Source organism: Pinus tabuliformis, chromosome 6, assembly GCF_031772625.1.
Source record: "Pinus tabuliformis cultivar Carrire ecotype Pingquan chromosome 6, CPIR1, whole genome shotgun sequence".
Classification (NCBI taxonomy): domain Eukaryota; kingdom Viridiplantae; phylum Streptophyta; class Pinopsida; order Pinales; family Pinaceae; genus Pinus; species Pinus tabuliformis.
In genome coordinates this window covers 174,012,148-174,026,751 of record NC_142292.1, presented here as the reverse complement: position 1 = coordinate 174,026,751, position 14,604 = coordinate 174,012,148, and the positions used below count along the sequence as shown (strand labels likewise).

The window sequence follows — 14,604 nt, the reverse complement described above, 5'->3', positions numbered from 1 at the left end:
TTGTTGGGGACCAGATCCACATTTTGAGGGATTTTCGAGGGGAAAGTTGTCTCCTTTCAAAGAGGATGCTTCCCCATCAACTTGTATAAGTACCAATTCATATATGCTATTAAATTAGTTGGTAATGATGTTGATCATATATGCTATTAAATTATTTTGAGTTGTTGACATGTTTGGCATTATCTTTTAAGATAGAAAAAAAATCTAATTCTATGTAATATTTTTCACATTGTTACTTAAAAATGGGAAAAAGAAAACATACAATGCTTTCAAGTATAATAATATTTCTAAGTTTTCATGTATAATTATTTTATTTTTTAATTATACAATTTAATTATTTAATAGATGCTAAAAGGTTAATAAACCAGAGAGTTTTTTTTTCCTTATCTTGTCGGTGTGGGAGGGTTCAAGGGTAAGGGAATCAAGTGGGATGGGTAACTAGGTGGCATGGTGATGGAGGGGGGAGGAAGAATATATATATATATATATATATATATATATATATATATATATATATATATATATATATATATATATATATATATATATATACATATACATATATATGTATATATATGTATATATATATATATATATGTATGTATATATATATATGTATATATATATATATATATATATATATATACATATATACATATATACATACATAGATACATATATACATATATACATATATATATATATATATATAGATATATTGATTTGTCAAAGAGATTGCCCATGGGGCTTTGGATTGACGGTGAATGGGTGCACTGTTAAGACACTCCTTGTGATAGGTCACTGGTTCTAATCCCCCGTGGGTGCTTACCTACCAAAAAAGAAAAAGAATTATCAAAGAGATACAATAAGAATAATGCCTTGTGTAACACCCCCTAGTATCCCAACTGAGGCAATGCCACCGCTTCTGACTTTGATACCATAATCACAATATACAAACATATAGAATGACAAGATAGTAAAATAACATGATAGATAATACATAAAACATGTAGATGACAAGTTTCAAGCACTTATCTATGAAATTCGTTGACTAGCTATATGACTTAGACATACCATCCAACCATATACCATGTTACTCGTGCTCTCTTAGCTTTCAATCACCCTCGAGTTAGGGACATTACTCCATGATGGTAATGCCTGCTAAAGCCAGGTACATATCCACAACCAGATACAAATAAGGCCAAGGTACCAAACCATAACAACCTCTAACCAATAATCTCATATGCCCCATTTGCCCCGCACTCAATTAATGCACCCCCTTCTTTTCACTAACAGTCAATCGGGCGATACCACTACCTCCAGGGTGACCAAATTGGTCGACCATGTATTTCCCAGACCGTGTGGCTTCCAAGAGTTCCTACTACCCTTATGAGTCTCTAATTACCCTCCAGGCCCTCACATATAGACACTTGTCCCCACTTAGCCACATCCAATTGAATAGGAGAACCTCCATTTTATAGGAATGGTACCCCTTACTTTTACATTTTTTAATGATATACTATAATATTATAATGTATCAAAGCACTTTTATGATCATGGAGTCCTAGCCCCCCATACACTTTTTGTACCTCGGTCTACAACCATGGTGGTATTATGTTAATCCCATTGTATTTACATAATATGTATACTAGGCTCACTGAACTTTTACCACATAGTCTATGTAGCCTAATCACATGGGAACTTTGGTCTTACAATGTATCAATACAATGGCCCACTCGCCTAAAAAATTATACATAAGCAAGCACACAGGCCTCAATGGAACTTAGTGATGGGCTTCCCAATTCGGTGCAAAATAAAGCCCATCTAACCTTTCCTAGGCACATAAAGGCTATATTAAATCTCTCATTTTACACTTAATATTGTTTTCTTAGCTTTAATAAGTTCTTAGGAAGGTTTAGAGATAATTGCTTATCATGTGCCTAATATTAATTAACTTGTAGAATATTGAGAGAATATTGAGCGAATTTTGAAGATATGTAGAATGAGAGAATTTCAGAACTTTCTTTGATGGAACAACAAATGAATAGGATATTATACAATTATTGAACAAATTTTGTAGCTCCACTGTTTGAGAAAATCTAGGGATGTATTCCCTGCTACAAGAGAAATCAAAACTCAGTATTTAAAGAAGATTCCTATTGTTGAGGACTAGATCCACATTTTGAGGGATTTTGGAGGGGAAAGATGCCTCCTTTCAAGGGGGATGCTTCCCCATCAAATTGTATAAGTACCAATTCAAATTAGCTCCTAGGGGCATGAAATTTTTGGCCTTGTGAAGAAAAATTGTTATTTAGCAATTCTACTTTCATTTATAGCAGGCATGTACTTGATTTGATCTGAGTAATGAAGTTTGGTTTCATTTCCAGCTTCTGAGGCTTGGTTTCCCTCATAGGAATTTGAGTATCCTTGGGATTAGCCATCCTAGGAGCCTCAGGTCCTTACTATACAATTTATTTATCTTCTTTGCATTTCTTAGTCACTTACATATCTTATTCTTGCATTTCGTATTTTTGCATTTAGTATTCATGCTTCATTTGTTGTAGGTTAAATTAGTTAAATGATTGAAATAATTTGATTTTTAGGTCATACATATAGTTAAAATTATGAAGCATCCTTATAACAACTCTACAAATTCATATTCATCATTGAGTTACTTGGATTAGTTTACTAGTTTATAATTATGAAATTTCTAGTTTCAGTAATAAATTTTTGTTGAATTTTAGCACATGTTAATGAACCTATTTTGAGTTTATTCCACTTATGTTGAAGTTTAAAAACATTCAAATTAATCAAAAAAATTCACCCCATAGCATTTTCACTATATTAGGTGAGGAATTTTAGTATTTAGATCAACTTACTACTTCATTGTTCTGAAATTTCTGGTTTTTAGTTGTAAATTTCTGCTAAATTTTAGCACATGCTAATGAAGATCTTTCATGTTGGTTCCACATAGATTTAATCCTAAAAAAATTAAAATTAATATAAAAAATTCCCGCAACATTTTCATTTTATTAGCTTAGGAATTTGGCAGGTTAACTCGAGAAATAAGCTTGGTAGAAGTTTCGTGTAGCATAATGGAGGTATCTTGCAACAATCTTGTAGTAACACAAATTTCCCTAAATTTCTTCTAGAATTACATCCAAAGATTTTCCTTTATTTATCGTCACTCCATAATGTCTTTTAACCCTTTAAGATGGATTTGAGAATACCAGAGACTCCATAGGCACTTTGCTTTCATAGTTTGATCTGGATTCTCTCTGCTACTAGAATTAACCAAGATCTTTTAATTCTGTGATGTTAACAAAATTTCATGTGAAAGAGTATGAAAAACCGTATGTGCGTGCTTTAAAGAAGAGGAAAAATAATGACAACCATCAAATCAAAGAACACAAACAAGTTGATAATGAAGTTCACCAAGTGTGGGTTACGTCTACGGGCTAGATGTTAAGAGTGGGGAGGCTGCTTCATTAAATGTTGAAGAATGATGTTAAGTACATGGTACATTATTTGTCATTACAAGGGTAAACTCCCTCAAATAGAGTGGGATTTCCCTCCATGAGACGTTCTCCTATAAGAGCTCTCACTCATATGGGCCCTCCTTCAGCATGACAAGATAATAAATTCTCATATGACATGGCATACAAGTATCTTTCAACATAATGGTAACAAGGATCTCAACAACAAAATCATCATCTTAGCAAATCAAAAGAAAGACATAGCATCACTACATCATATACCTCCACTTCCGGGGATGGCATGAAAATGCAAATCTTAGTTACAAAAACAGACATCATCGTTGAATTTGTGGCACGAAATCATGTTAAACAACTATAAACTTGACCCCTTTCTAACACTGTCAAATCTGGACCCTCAGGAATCTCAAAGATTCTCCAAAGATTCCTTATTAATGACTCCCTGAAATCTTGCTGCTCAGATGACCATTCTGAGTCCACCATCGTGCTCCTTGTAAAATTTTGATAAAAATGACTATAAAGTTGGCATCATTCTACCTTTGTAAAAAATCAGCCTCCAAGGGAATCTTTTAGATTCCTCAAGCTTCTACAAAATGAATATTCTCAAAATGGTTATGTCTTCAAAAACATGCCTTCTGAATTTCACTATTATTGGGTTCAGCGCTGCCTCTTCTGTCCCAGGTGAATGAATGTTTGGGTTTAAATATGTGTTTTTTCACAAACAATACAAAGACAAGCCACTTGGGCCATTGGTGGCGGGGTTAAGTTGGGCAAGGGAGGTCGGTGGTTCCAACCCTGCCCTCACTTGAAATTTCCTGTGGTTACATAACGATTTTGGTGTTTTACACAATTTGGTGGTAGAGGCGCATTTAGTTTGGTTTTGTTTTGATTAGGCTGCCACATTGGGCAGGCTGGCCACTGGTCGACGTGAGTTCAAACCCTGTCAACCCATTGTATTCTGCCATGTTGTGCCGTTTGGTTGGGTGGGTCTGCCATTGGGTGGCCCATCCGCCTTGTTTGACTATATCATATAAAAATTTCGTTGGGGGTGGTAGCACACCACCCCTTTTTTATGTTTTTTTCATTTTATTTAAACAATATGGTCAAAAGTTTCCCACCAAATTTTTAGGATCACTAGCAAAATTAAAGAGGCAAAATAATTTTCCCGTTCTAGCAGTTGTTGTAACATGATTAGTTTTGAAAATTTAAATTTGCTTATATAATAGGTTTTAGTACTTTAGAAATAATAAATGGGTCTACAAGAGTAAAATGTGCCTTCAAAATGTAAATTTAAGTCTCATTAGTTGGTTGATTTAGTTAATCATGCATTTAAACATGATTAAATGATGTAATAAAGTAAATTCAAACATGGTTTACAAACAACCGCGAATGAATTTAAAAAAGAAAGAAAGTGGTTTTTGTTTATAACATCCTCATGTAAAAAAACCACTCTCAATTTTCTAACAGCTATTATGGTTTTGGAGATACAAATGCATCTTTGAAGGCATGTTTTCCAGAAATTTCATGTTTTAGTCACCTTTTTGCAAAGAATATGGTGGCTAAACAAAGATGAATCTTGGGAACCTGGAGGAGGTTTTTGTTCCTACAATTCTATTATACAAAAACCTCTCTCCTTTTTGTAACAGAGGTTATGGTTTGGGATATTCGGATGAATCTTTGCAGGCATGTTTTCCAGAATTTTCCTTTTCTTAGTTAGTGTTTTCAAATGCAGGTTCCAAGTAGGGGGAAATGAATTTTCAAAAAATCAAAGGATTTTTGTTGCTAACATCATCCTTTACAAACACTTCTCTCAGTTTTCTAACATATATTATGTTGGGAGACACAAAGGTATTACAGAACCCTATTTTTCAGAATTTCGGGAGGAAAAAGCTCAAAGACAGTTAGTGACTTGGAGGCCACCTGATCAAAGATGAGTTGCAATCAAATTTAAATTTCTTTTCTTTATAAAAAAAAATCGTCAAGGATAGTACTATAACTCTTCAAATAGTTTTAGTTACCTTTATTTGTGTTCTATTTTTGTAATACAGTTTTCTGATATTTGTAATAACTCTTGATATTTTTATCAAGATATTCTGTGAGCAAATTGTATAAATACTTCATCAATTGAAGTGATATGGGTTGGATTTTGATGCCAAGGCTCTTAAACTATGTAATAGCTTCTCTTATAGAATTCTAATGAAAGCCTTCCAACTCCAGTTATGACAAAATTTTGTGATTCTTGTATGTCTTTCTAGTGTTTTCATAACTTGTTTCTACATATGTTCAAAGAAATTGTAGGAAGGTTTGGGTAAGGTAGATTAAGTCTTAATCTCCCTGTAATTCCCTGCAAAATCATAACCTTTAGAAAGAGATTAGCTTATTAGACTATTTGTCTGAAATAGCTCCTCTTGGAATCAGTTTCACTTTGGCCTTCTGTTACCTTTGAATATGTTTTTGTTGGGTTGTAGAAATCTTCTACACACATCTAAATTTCCCTAGTTGTTAAGTAGTCAGTCTGACTGCTCAATTATTAGGAATCCCCTTACATTCTTCTACCATAATTCTTGAAAAAGCTAAGTCATTCTGTCAGGCTCGAAGCTGACACTTTCAGAAGGGACCCTGTGAGAGAGGCCTTTAATCATGATTAGGGATTGTCATTGATCACCAACCATCCCCAATAAAACCATAAATTTGGCCATTGTGCTTCAAAGGCTTTTGTTCAGTGATAGGTGAACAACGTTAAACAAAGCCTCGTAACAACTGATGGAGCCCCCTCTGTTTCAAGGGCCAGCTTGAACCTAAAGGCTAGTTGAGTTGGTTTCCTGGCATAGTTTTTGCATCCAAGGACTGCCTATGGGAAACAGGTACAAAATCTGGCATCCTTGCCAGGGAGCGAAGTAACGAATATATATATCTACGGGGAATGATAAAGATTAGATCTATTCTTTTATGGTGAACAAGGAGTAGACATTTATTATTGGTTGCATTTCTTTCACCTGGTGACTCCACTTTGTCATATGGCGATTCCACTGGGTGATCAATCCCACTGTTTCGAAATTTCAACTACCTTTACTGCTATGCAAGGTTCATTGATACTTTCAATCAGTAGTATATGTCTCTCCCTCTCAGCCATGGTCAAAAATTTAAAATGTCTACAGAGGATGCAACTTTTAAAGTACACCTATGAGTATAAGTTTTCCATGGGATTTTATGTTCATATTGTATATATTCTTCAGATTTTCAGCTCCTCACAACATGGTTTGTCAATAAATCCACTTCGCACTTGGTTACATTGGAAAGCGGATTACACCTAATAGTGTAAATTTTTTCAGTTCAGTTAGATAGAGGTGTGGGGATTAAATAGATATTTTGAGTTTCAGTATGTAGTATATCAACGTGTTCGATGTTTATGAGTGGTGTGATTTGAAGAGTATATGATAGATCAACTTATATTTTCAGTCTTTAGAAATTTTCATTTTTCAGATTTCAGTATGAAAGAGTATCTGAATTAGTGCAGGCATATGGTTGCATTTCACAGTTGTAGGTTGTAGTGTGTAGTGTGCAGTAGCAGAGTATTCAAATGAAAACACTGATCCATGGAGATTCGTTATATTTCGACATAAGATGGAAAATTAGTGGTTGGTGGTTTTATGGTATGACTCCATGCCCAACACTAAAGGCAACCGGTCTACTAGTTCTCTGCATCCCACAGGGGGAAGCAGTGCCCATTGGAGCCAATGTTGTAACATGATTAGTTTTGATAATTTAAGTTTGCTGATATAATAGGTTTTAGTAGTTTAGAAATAATAAATGGGTCTGCAAGAGTAAAATGCGCCCTCAAAATGTAAATTTAAGTCTCATTAGCTGGTTGATTTAGTTAATCATGCATTTAAACATGATTAAATGATGTAATAAAGTAAATTCAAACATGGTTTACAAACAACTGAAAATGAATTTTCAAAAATGGAAAGAGGTTTTTGTTCATAACATCCTCATTTACAAAACCCACTCTTAGTTTTCTATCAGTTGTTATGGTTTTGGAGATACAGTTACATCTTTGAAGGCTTGTTTTCTAGAAATTTCATGTTTTAGTCACCTTTTTGCAGAGAATATGGTGGCTAAACAAAGATGAATCTTGGGAAACTAGAGGAGGTTTTTGTTCCTCAGATTAACAGAGGTTATGGTTTGGGATATTTGGATGAATCTTTGCAGGCATGTTTTCCAGAAGTTTCCTTATTTTATCCAGGGTTTTCAAATGCAGTTTCCGAGTAGGGGGGAACAAATTTTCAAAACATGAAATAGGTTTTTGTTGCTAACATAATAATTTACAAAAACCTCTCGCACGTTTCTAACATCTATTATGTTTTGGGAGACACAAAGGTATTACATGACCCTATTTTTCAAAATTTCCGGAGGAAAAAGTTCAAAGACCGTTAGTGACTTGGAGGCCACCTCATCAAATATGAGTTGCAACCAAATTCGAATTTCTCTTCTTTATCAGAAAAATCCTCAAGGATAGTACTAGAACTCTTCAAATAGTTTTAGTTACTTTTATTTGTGTTCTATTTTTGTAATACAGTTTTCAGATATTTGTAATAACTCTTGATATTTTTATCAAGATATTTTGTGAGGAAATTGTATAAATACTTCATCAATTGAAGTAATATGGGTTGGATTTTGATGCCACTACTACATGTAGGGGGGTTTTAAGACAATATTTGAGTCAATTGTCTTAACTTAAGACAAAAAGAAACTTGTGCATTGTCTTAAATATTGTCTCTAAGCGGGTGTCTCAAAATATAATGTCTCAAAAATTTGTCTCTGTAAAGACAATATAGAGCAAATATTATTATTGTCTCTATAAAGACAAGAATTATTGTCTATTAAGAGACAATTTGATTTGTCTCTCTAGAGACAATTTCATTTGTCTCTCTAGAGACAACTTCATTTGTGTCTCTTTAGAGACAATTACATTTTTGTCCTTTTAGAGACAATAGCTGAGATTAAAAACATATTGTCTCTATAGAGACAATATGTCCATAATTCAAACTATTGTCTCTCTAGAGACAATATAAAAAATTATTTAAAAATAAATAAATAAAATCATAATTGAAACTATTGTCTCTCTAGAGACAATATAAAAAATTATTTAAAAATAAATAAATAAAATCATTTTGAAACCAACGCATATGGGTTATTAATATTACCTTTGTTTAGCAAGAGGGGACTCAATTCATTACTAAATTTACGCCCAATTTTTACTACTTCAAATGGGAGTCATAAGTTTGGATTTAAGATGCTACCTTAGCTTTGATAAGTGTTCCATCTCCCAGTTTTACTATAGTTGAATAAGAATCTGTATACTGTTGAATGGAAAAAACTTTAGCATTGAATCTGATCTTTCCTGGAGCTAATTCTTTTGCAAGGGTATCCAGAAGAATACTCCTTTGCACGCATCGAACTTCATGATTTCTGCTAATAGACAGGAAAAGTACTTAGTATTACAAAGCATGCGAAAAAAAATATGACCAAAATAGTTAATGGGATAGAAAGTAAATCATGTCACAAATCACAACATATCTATTTCATGCCCTGCAAAAACTTGTAAACTCAACCACTGAGATAAAATATGAAATTAAACAACATTTTGAATTGTTAAAAATAGAAGGAATGAAGGCCAAGTACTATGTAATCCACACAATCCACCAAGTGAAAAGGCTAGCTGGCTTTGAGCTACATCTGTGGCTCTAGGAATATTAGTGACTATCGTGAGTGGGATCACCAATACAAAAACAAAAATTATTATTTATTCAACTTATTGACCATTATCTTAAAACAACTGTAAATAACCTAGTAGAATCCAACATAGTTCCATTTAATCTAACATAAGAATGTAAAAATCTATCTATTCCGTAAGAATATCAGTTCCATTTAATCTAACCTAAAGATAGTATAAATCTATCTAAACCTCGAAAATATCACACCTCAATGCTTAAAAGTCAGTATTTAAAAAAACTGACAAAAAAATCTCAGTTCAAGAGTTTATCACCTTAGGTAAAAACAACTAAAAAAGTAAAAAAGTAAAATAAAACAAATTAATCTCACAAGCTAGAAGAGACTAATCTTAACTAAACCTAAAACCAAAAAAGTTTAGACCTAAAATGATTCATCTTAACTTCATGTTATCTTTAAGATGATGAGAACAAAAAAATTACTAAAACAAAAAATATTAACCTAGTAAACTAGAATACATTAATCTTCATCAAACCTATTAAAAAAGCATCTTAATCTCAAAGAATATATCAACTTAAGCAAAAGACAGGAGAAATAAGTAAATAAACCATCTTAACCTAATACACTATGATAGAATTTTCTTAACCATTAAAGTCCACAAAAATCCATGATGTATTAAAGCCATCCATGATGTATTAAATCCAAATGAAAATTAGAGTAGATCCAATTGAACTACGATCTATCCATCAACCAGCTGCAAACCTCAAAGAGATACCAAATTATAAGAAAAACTATGAATAAACTCCCATTACCAAAACCAACCAGCATTATATCCATCTTTATCAATCTATTTTTAAGTTGGGTGCAAAGTTCACTGAGATACCAAATTTAAAGAACTACCATAAATAATAGATCCATTTTCACCAGATCTATTTTGGTTAACCAGAATAAAATAATAATTGTGTGCAAACCTCATATTCAAAAATTTGAATCTATTATTCTCTAGTACCAATTATATGGTATTTTGACAAGACAAAAACTGTTATTTTAATGTTTTAAAAGTGAATATATGATCGCTAGGTTTTTGAAAATACTCAAAATATTTATTAAATAATACTTGATTGTCCAAAGACTATTATTTCAAACTGAATATTTATTAGATAGTGTTTCCCAGGCCAAAAAAAAAAGATGTCTTAACCTTGAATATGGATCTATTAAGTTATTAACTCTAGTTGCAGACCTGAATGTTTTAACCTTGAATCTATTAGCTCTTGCTGAAAAGAAACTCTTTATTAGATAATATTGATTTTAACTTTGGATCGACAGACTCAATGAGCAAACAAAATGTTTCTTAGATAGTGTTACAGTCCAGAAGCAAACAACCTTGAATCTATTAGGGCTGGCCATAGATCTCAATGTTTTACCCTTGAACCTATGAACTCCATGTGCAAACCTGAATATTTATTACATAGTGTTTGACATGCAAAGACATTAAGGTCTTAGCATCCTACTTTACTTTTAATCCTTTCTGGTGCCTATGTTAGTGTTACAATAGTAGAACTGTGCATTATACAGCTGGGATGACTAGGACAGTGTATTGGCCCATATAAAATTACTAAATAGTATGGTGTGGCAAATATGCAATGAAGTGGTGATAGTACAAATGCAAAAGGAGGAAGAGGAAGTGCTGGCAACTCTATGTGAGGATGGGAATGACTCAGCTTCTATGTATGTGCCATTTTGTGGCAGCACTGAGTACGTTGAATATGGACAAAGGTAGTGAGTTCATTGAATATGGACAATGGCACAACACGATCTAAACTGGTGCCATTGTTTAGACACCATCAAGTTATAATTGAATGTGAGCACTACCAAATAAAATCAGACCTATCTAGTCTAATATGCACTAGAAACTTTGATAAGATTGCAGAGGCTGTGAAGCTCAAACATGCATATTAGAATACTAAAACTGGAGATATGAACTCTGCAACCTCGATGTGCATATCAGACCTGGTAATAATAACCAAATATTATTACCATTAGAGTGTCTCTCTTTCAATTTTTTTTAGTGTATTGTCTGTATAAATTGAAGAGAGCAAAAGGGTAGGAATTTATTATACCAGTGAAGCCATTCCTGCATGTTTGTATAAATTGAAGAAAGGAGAAGGGAAGGAATTTATTATACCAGTGAACCCATTCCCGCATGTTGGGTTCGCTTGGACTAGGAGCATCTGGGTCTGTCATTACCTGATCAAATGTAAATGCATGCATTCATAGAAGACCCATAACAAATTTATATGTAAATATTCATTCTATGAAACCAAAGGTGTTGGAATTAAATTATTGATGAAATGGGTACCAGAGTATAGAGACTCTCATCGAAGTGTCGACCCGCTATTTGCACATTGGGGCGGTCAACAGTAGCAGAGGGCTTGATCTCGCAGCCATTGGTGACCTGCTTGGATCCATAGTAGACGGCCATGTCCATTGAAGGCACGAACATGTCAATAACATCGCCTATCACTCTTCCTACTACCAGGGGATCTGCTGAATGAGCCATTGCAACAGAGATGAATCCCAATTTTGCTTCCTGATTTCCTTCCTTCTCCTTTCTCACCTCCTTCAAATTCACAGTCGAAGTCGATTCAAGTTAAGTGGCGAATGTAGTGGAGGTGTCTTATGGCATGTAAATAAATTGAATGAATTTGCAAGGGAATAAGAATCATACTCAATACAAGCAGGTTGAGTTATGTTGTTCTGGCAAGCGCAGGTGCAAGCAGGGCATGGTGTTATAGTATCATTATAGAACGATGATAAGGAGACACAGCATGTTGAACTTTTATGAGCCAGGAACTTAGAATATGTGCATGTTACATTCCATGTCACTGCACAAGGACAAGGGAAATTCAAATATAAGACTTAGCCAGCTCAGAGTGAAACACATAACATTCACAAATATATAAATTATGAGGGATTATAACAGTTTATTACTCAGAACGTGAATGGTTCTACGGCGATCTGTACTAAAGAACAGGCTGGGTTTAACAATCTTAGCAGGGCCACAAGTATAACCTGGTCCTGGAGCGTTCAGAGTGAAATTCTTTGGCAATTTGTCAGTTTTGTTAGTGGTCCCTGAATTTCCCACACTAACTTGGAAGGATGTGATGGAATTTGGAGGATCCTGAGCCCAAGATGCCAATGCTCCACCTTTGCAGCAATTAGTAAATTGCTGATTGTAAGGCACACCTGGTAAGAGATCAACAACGGTGGGGTCCTTCTTGCAACAGTGTGGAACACCTACTTTCCATTTGGAGCAATCTCCTTGCTCTATTGTCTGGCCAGCAACCATAGCCCATATGACCTTCTTTTTTGCCCAGTACCAACCCAAAGTCCATCCTGGGGGGCTTGGTATATGGCGGTACTACTGAAAATTGTGCATGGTCACAGCCACCTACAGAGGGAAGCTCATTAGAATCAGCAAAGAGTGAAATAAGTTCTAGCATGAAGATTTTCAAGGAATGTTTAGTAAATTGTACCAATGTTTCTAGTGAATACTTACTTAATTTCAAGGACATAAAGCTAATTAAAAATGAGTGAAGTATTTACTCAAAATATCGAACATACCAATGAATACAACACAATTTATCAGAAATTTTCATCAATATCAAAATAAACTCTACTTGACTTGAAGGTTTTCCAAATTTGTCATGATGTCAAGCTTTGAGAATTTAAATTGTAGGCTACTAGGAATGAAATTTAGAAAAGCTCAACATCTATTTCAGGAAAATGAGGAGGGCGAATTATAATTCAAGACCTATTTGTTGAAAGGGCATTACTTGCAACATATCCATCTACAGGCCAAGACACAATATCCCATTTGATCGTTATGTTACTATTTGGATCCAGTGGATCATAAGCACCTGTAAAGAACACAATGTAGATAAATTTTAAGTTAATATTGTATTCATATCCTTGATAAGGATGGAAAAGTTTAAGAATGGAAATTGATCTTAAAACTTAAAATTTTGCCAAATTTTATGGTAAAAATAAGTTTATATTATAAATCTTGGCGTGTTATAGAAAACAAACTGCAAAATTTAAACATGTAAAATGGAAATTAGCAAAATTTAACCCCTGAATTGAAACATCACCTGCAGGTGAAAATGCAATAGCCAAGATAGTTAATGCCAAGAAAAACCCAGCTGCATTCTTGATCAACATATGGAAATTCTGCATGCAACTTCTTCCCTCTGAAGACTTTAACTCTCTTCTCTCCATGATGCCTTTGATATTATCAATTAATGAATCAGGCAGAAACCCCAGAGGAGGAGTTCAACAACCCTTCTGAGCAGCTGTAGCTCCACAAATGCAATGGGAATGGGAATGGAGAAAACATTAGTTTATGATGAAGAACCAATAACTGAAGTGTATAAACCTGCAGGCCTGTAATGGTTGGTTTCTTCATTCTTCAAACAGAGTAGTGAAAGTGGAGAAGAACAGTGCTTGCCAAAAGCCAGGGAAGAAGAAGAAGAACAACAACTGGCAGACCAAAGAAACTATTAACTCTGAGGCCAAGAGTGACATAAAAGAATGGGAAAAAGCAGTAAAAATATCCAAAGAAACGATTAACTCTGAGGCCAAGAGTGACATAAAAGAATTGGAAAAAGCAGTAAAAATATCTTCAAGAGTGACATAAAAGAATGGGAAAATGCAGTAAAAACTCAACCGATATTTGGAAAAAGCAGTCACACTTGAAATCACAAAATAATTTTCCTTATTTTTGCTCAGAGTTGTTGTCTCTGTATCAAAACTGGGCTCTAAAATATGCCCATACCCAATCTGCAACTTGACCTTGTACACATTGAATCTACGGCCAAATCAATACTTTATAAGGCATCTAAGATTGATTTCTATTTTTCGTAAATAAATCTGAATACCCTTTCATGCTGTATATACAAGATCTGTGTGATAAAGCTATGGTAGCTAAATAGATGTGGTGGATCTGGATTGGGGCACTCTACATATTTTAACCCCTTCTCTATTGACATTACAAGTTTATACTTGTGCGATTTTCCTTACCCGTCCAGTGTTATTGGCCACAATATTCTTGGCATGATTTATGCCTTCCTTTGAGTGCTACAGGTCCAGAACAGTGGAAATTGAGGCACCTCTTAACCAATATTATAGGCCTATATCTTTTGAGACCTAACGATTCAACACCAGAAACTATTCCATAGTAAACCTGCTTTCACAATCCTCAATCCAGAAATGGTGTGATTTACACATGAATTGGAGTTTAGCTACAAAGAAGTTTCTTTTTGGTATCATATTTATCCAGATTCTAATCTATCGCCAGGAAATTCATCCAAATTGTTGA

The 14,604-nt window shown here is 34.1% G+C and overlaps 1 protein-coding gene and 1 pseudogene across 1 annotated transcript; both read right to left on the bottom strand.

Moving 5' to 3' along the window:
- Positions 1–8,785: 8,785 nt before the first annotated feature.
- Positions 8,786–11,871, bottom strand: LOC149257980 (protein MOTHER of FT and TFL1-like). Its single transcript, XM_089394475.1, has 4 exons — positions 11,587–11,871; positions 11,413–11,474; positions 9,194–9,262; positions 8,786–8,966 (listed from the first exon to the last, which is right to left on the bottom strand). Exons 1-4 carry the CDS (start codon positions 11,785–11,787, stop codon positions 8,786–8,788), a joined length of 513 nt encoding a protein of 170 aa, XP_089250601.1. The 5' UTR covers positions 11,788–11,871.
- Positions 11,872–11,877: 6 nt separating this feature from the next.
- On the bottom strand, positions 11,878–13,505 carry LOC149257979 (COBRA-like protein 4; annotated as a pseudogene).
- Between the last annotated feature and the right edge of the window lie 1,099 nt (positions 13,506–14,604).

What these genes read in the sequence shown, in the direction of transcription:
- LOC149257980 (XM_089394475.1), bottom strand. Translation starts at nt 11,787, where the DNA reads ATGGCTCATTCAGCAGATCCCCTGGTAGTAGGAAGAGTGATAGGCGAT. An exon ending in ATGAGAGTCTCTATACTCTG is followed by an intron (nt 11,475 to 11,586) that starts GTACCCATTTCA and finishes ACATTTGATCAG; the next exon opens with GTAATGACAGACCCAGATGC. An exon ending in GCCTTTTCACTTGGTGGATT is followed by an intron (nt 8,967 to 9,193) that starts GTGTGGATTACA and finishes GTCTATTAGCAG; the next exon opens with AAATCATGAAGTTCGATGCG.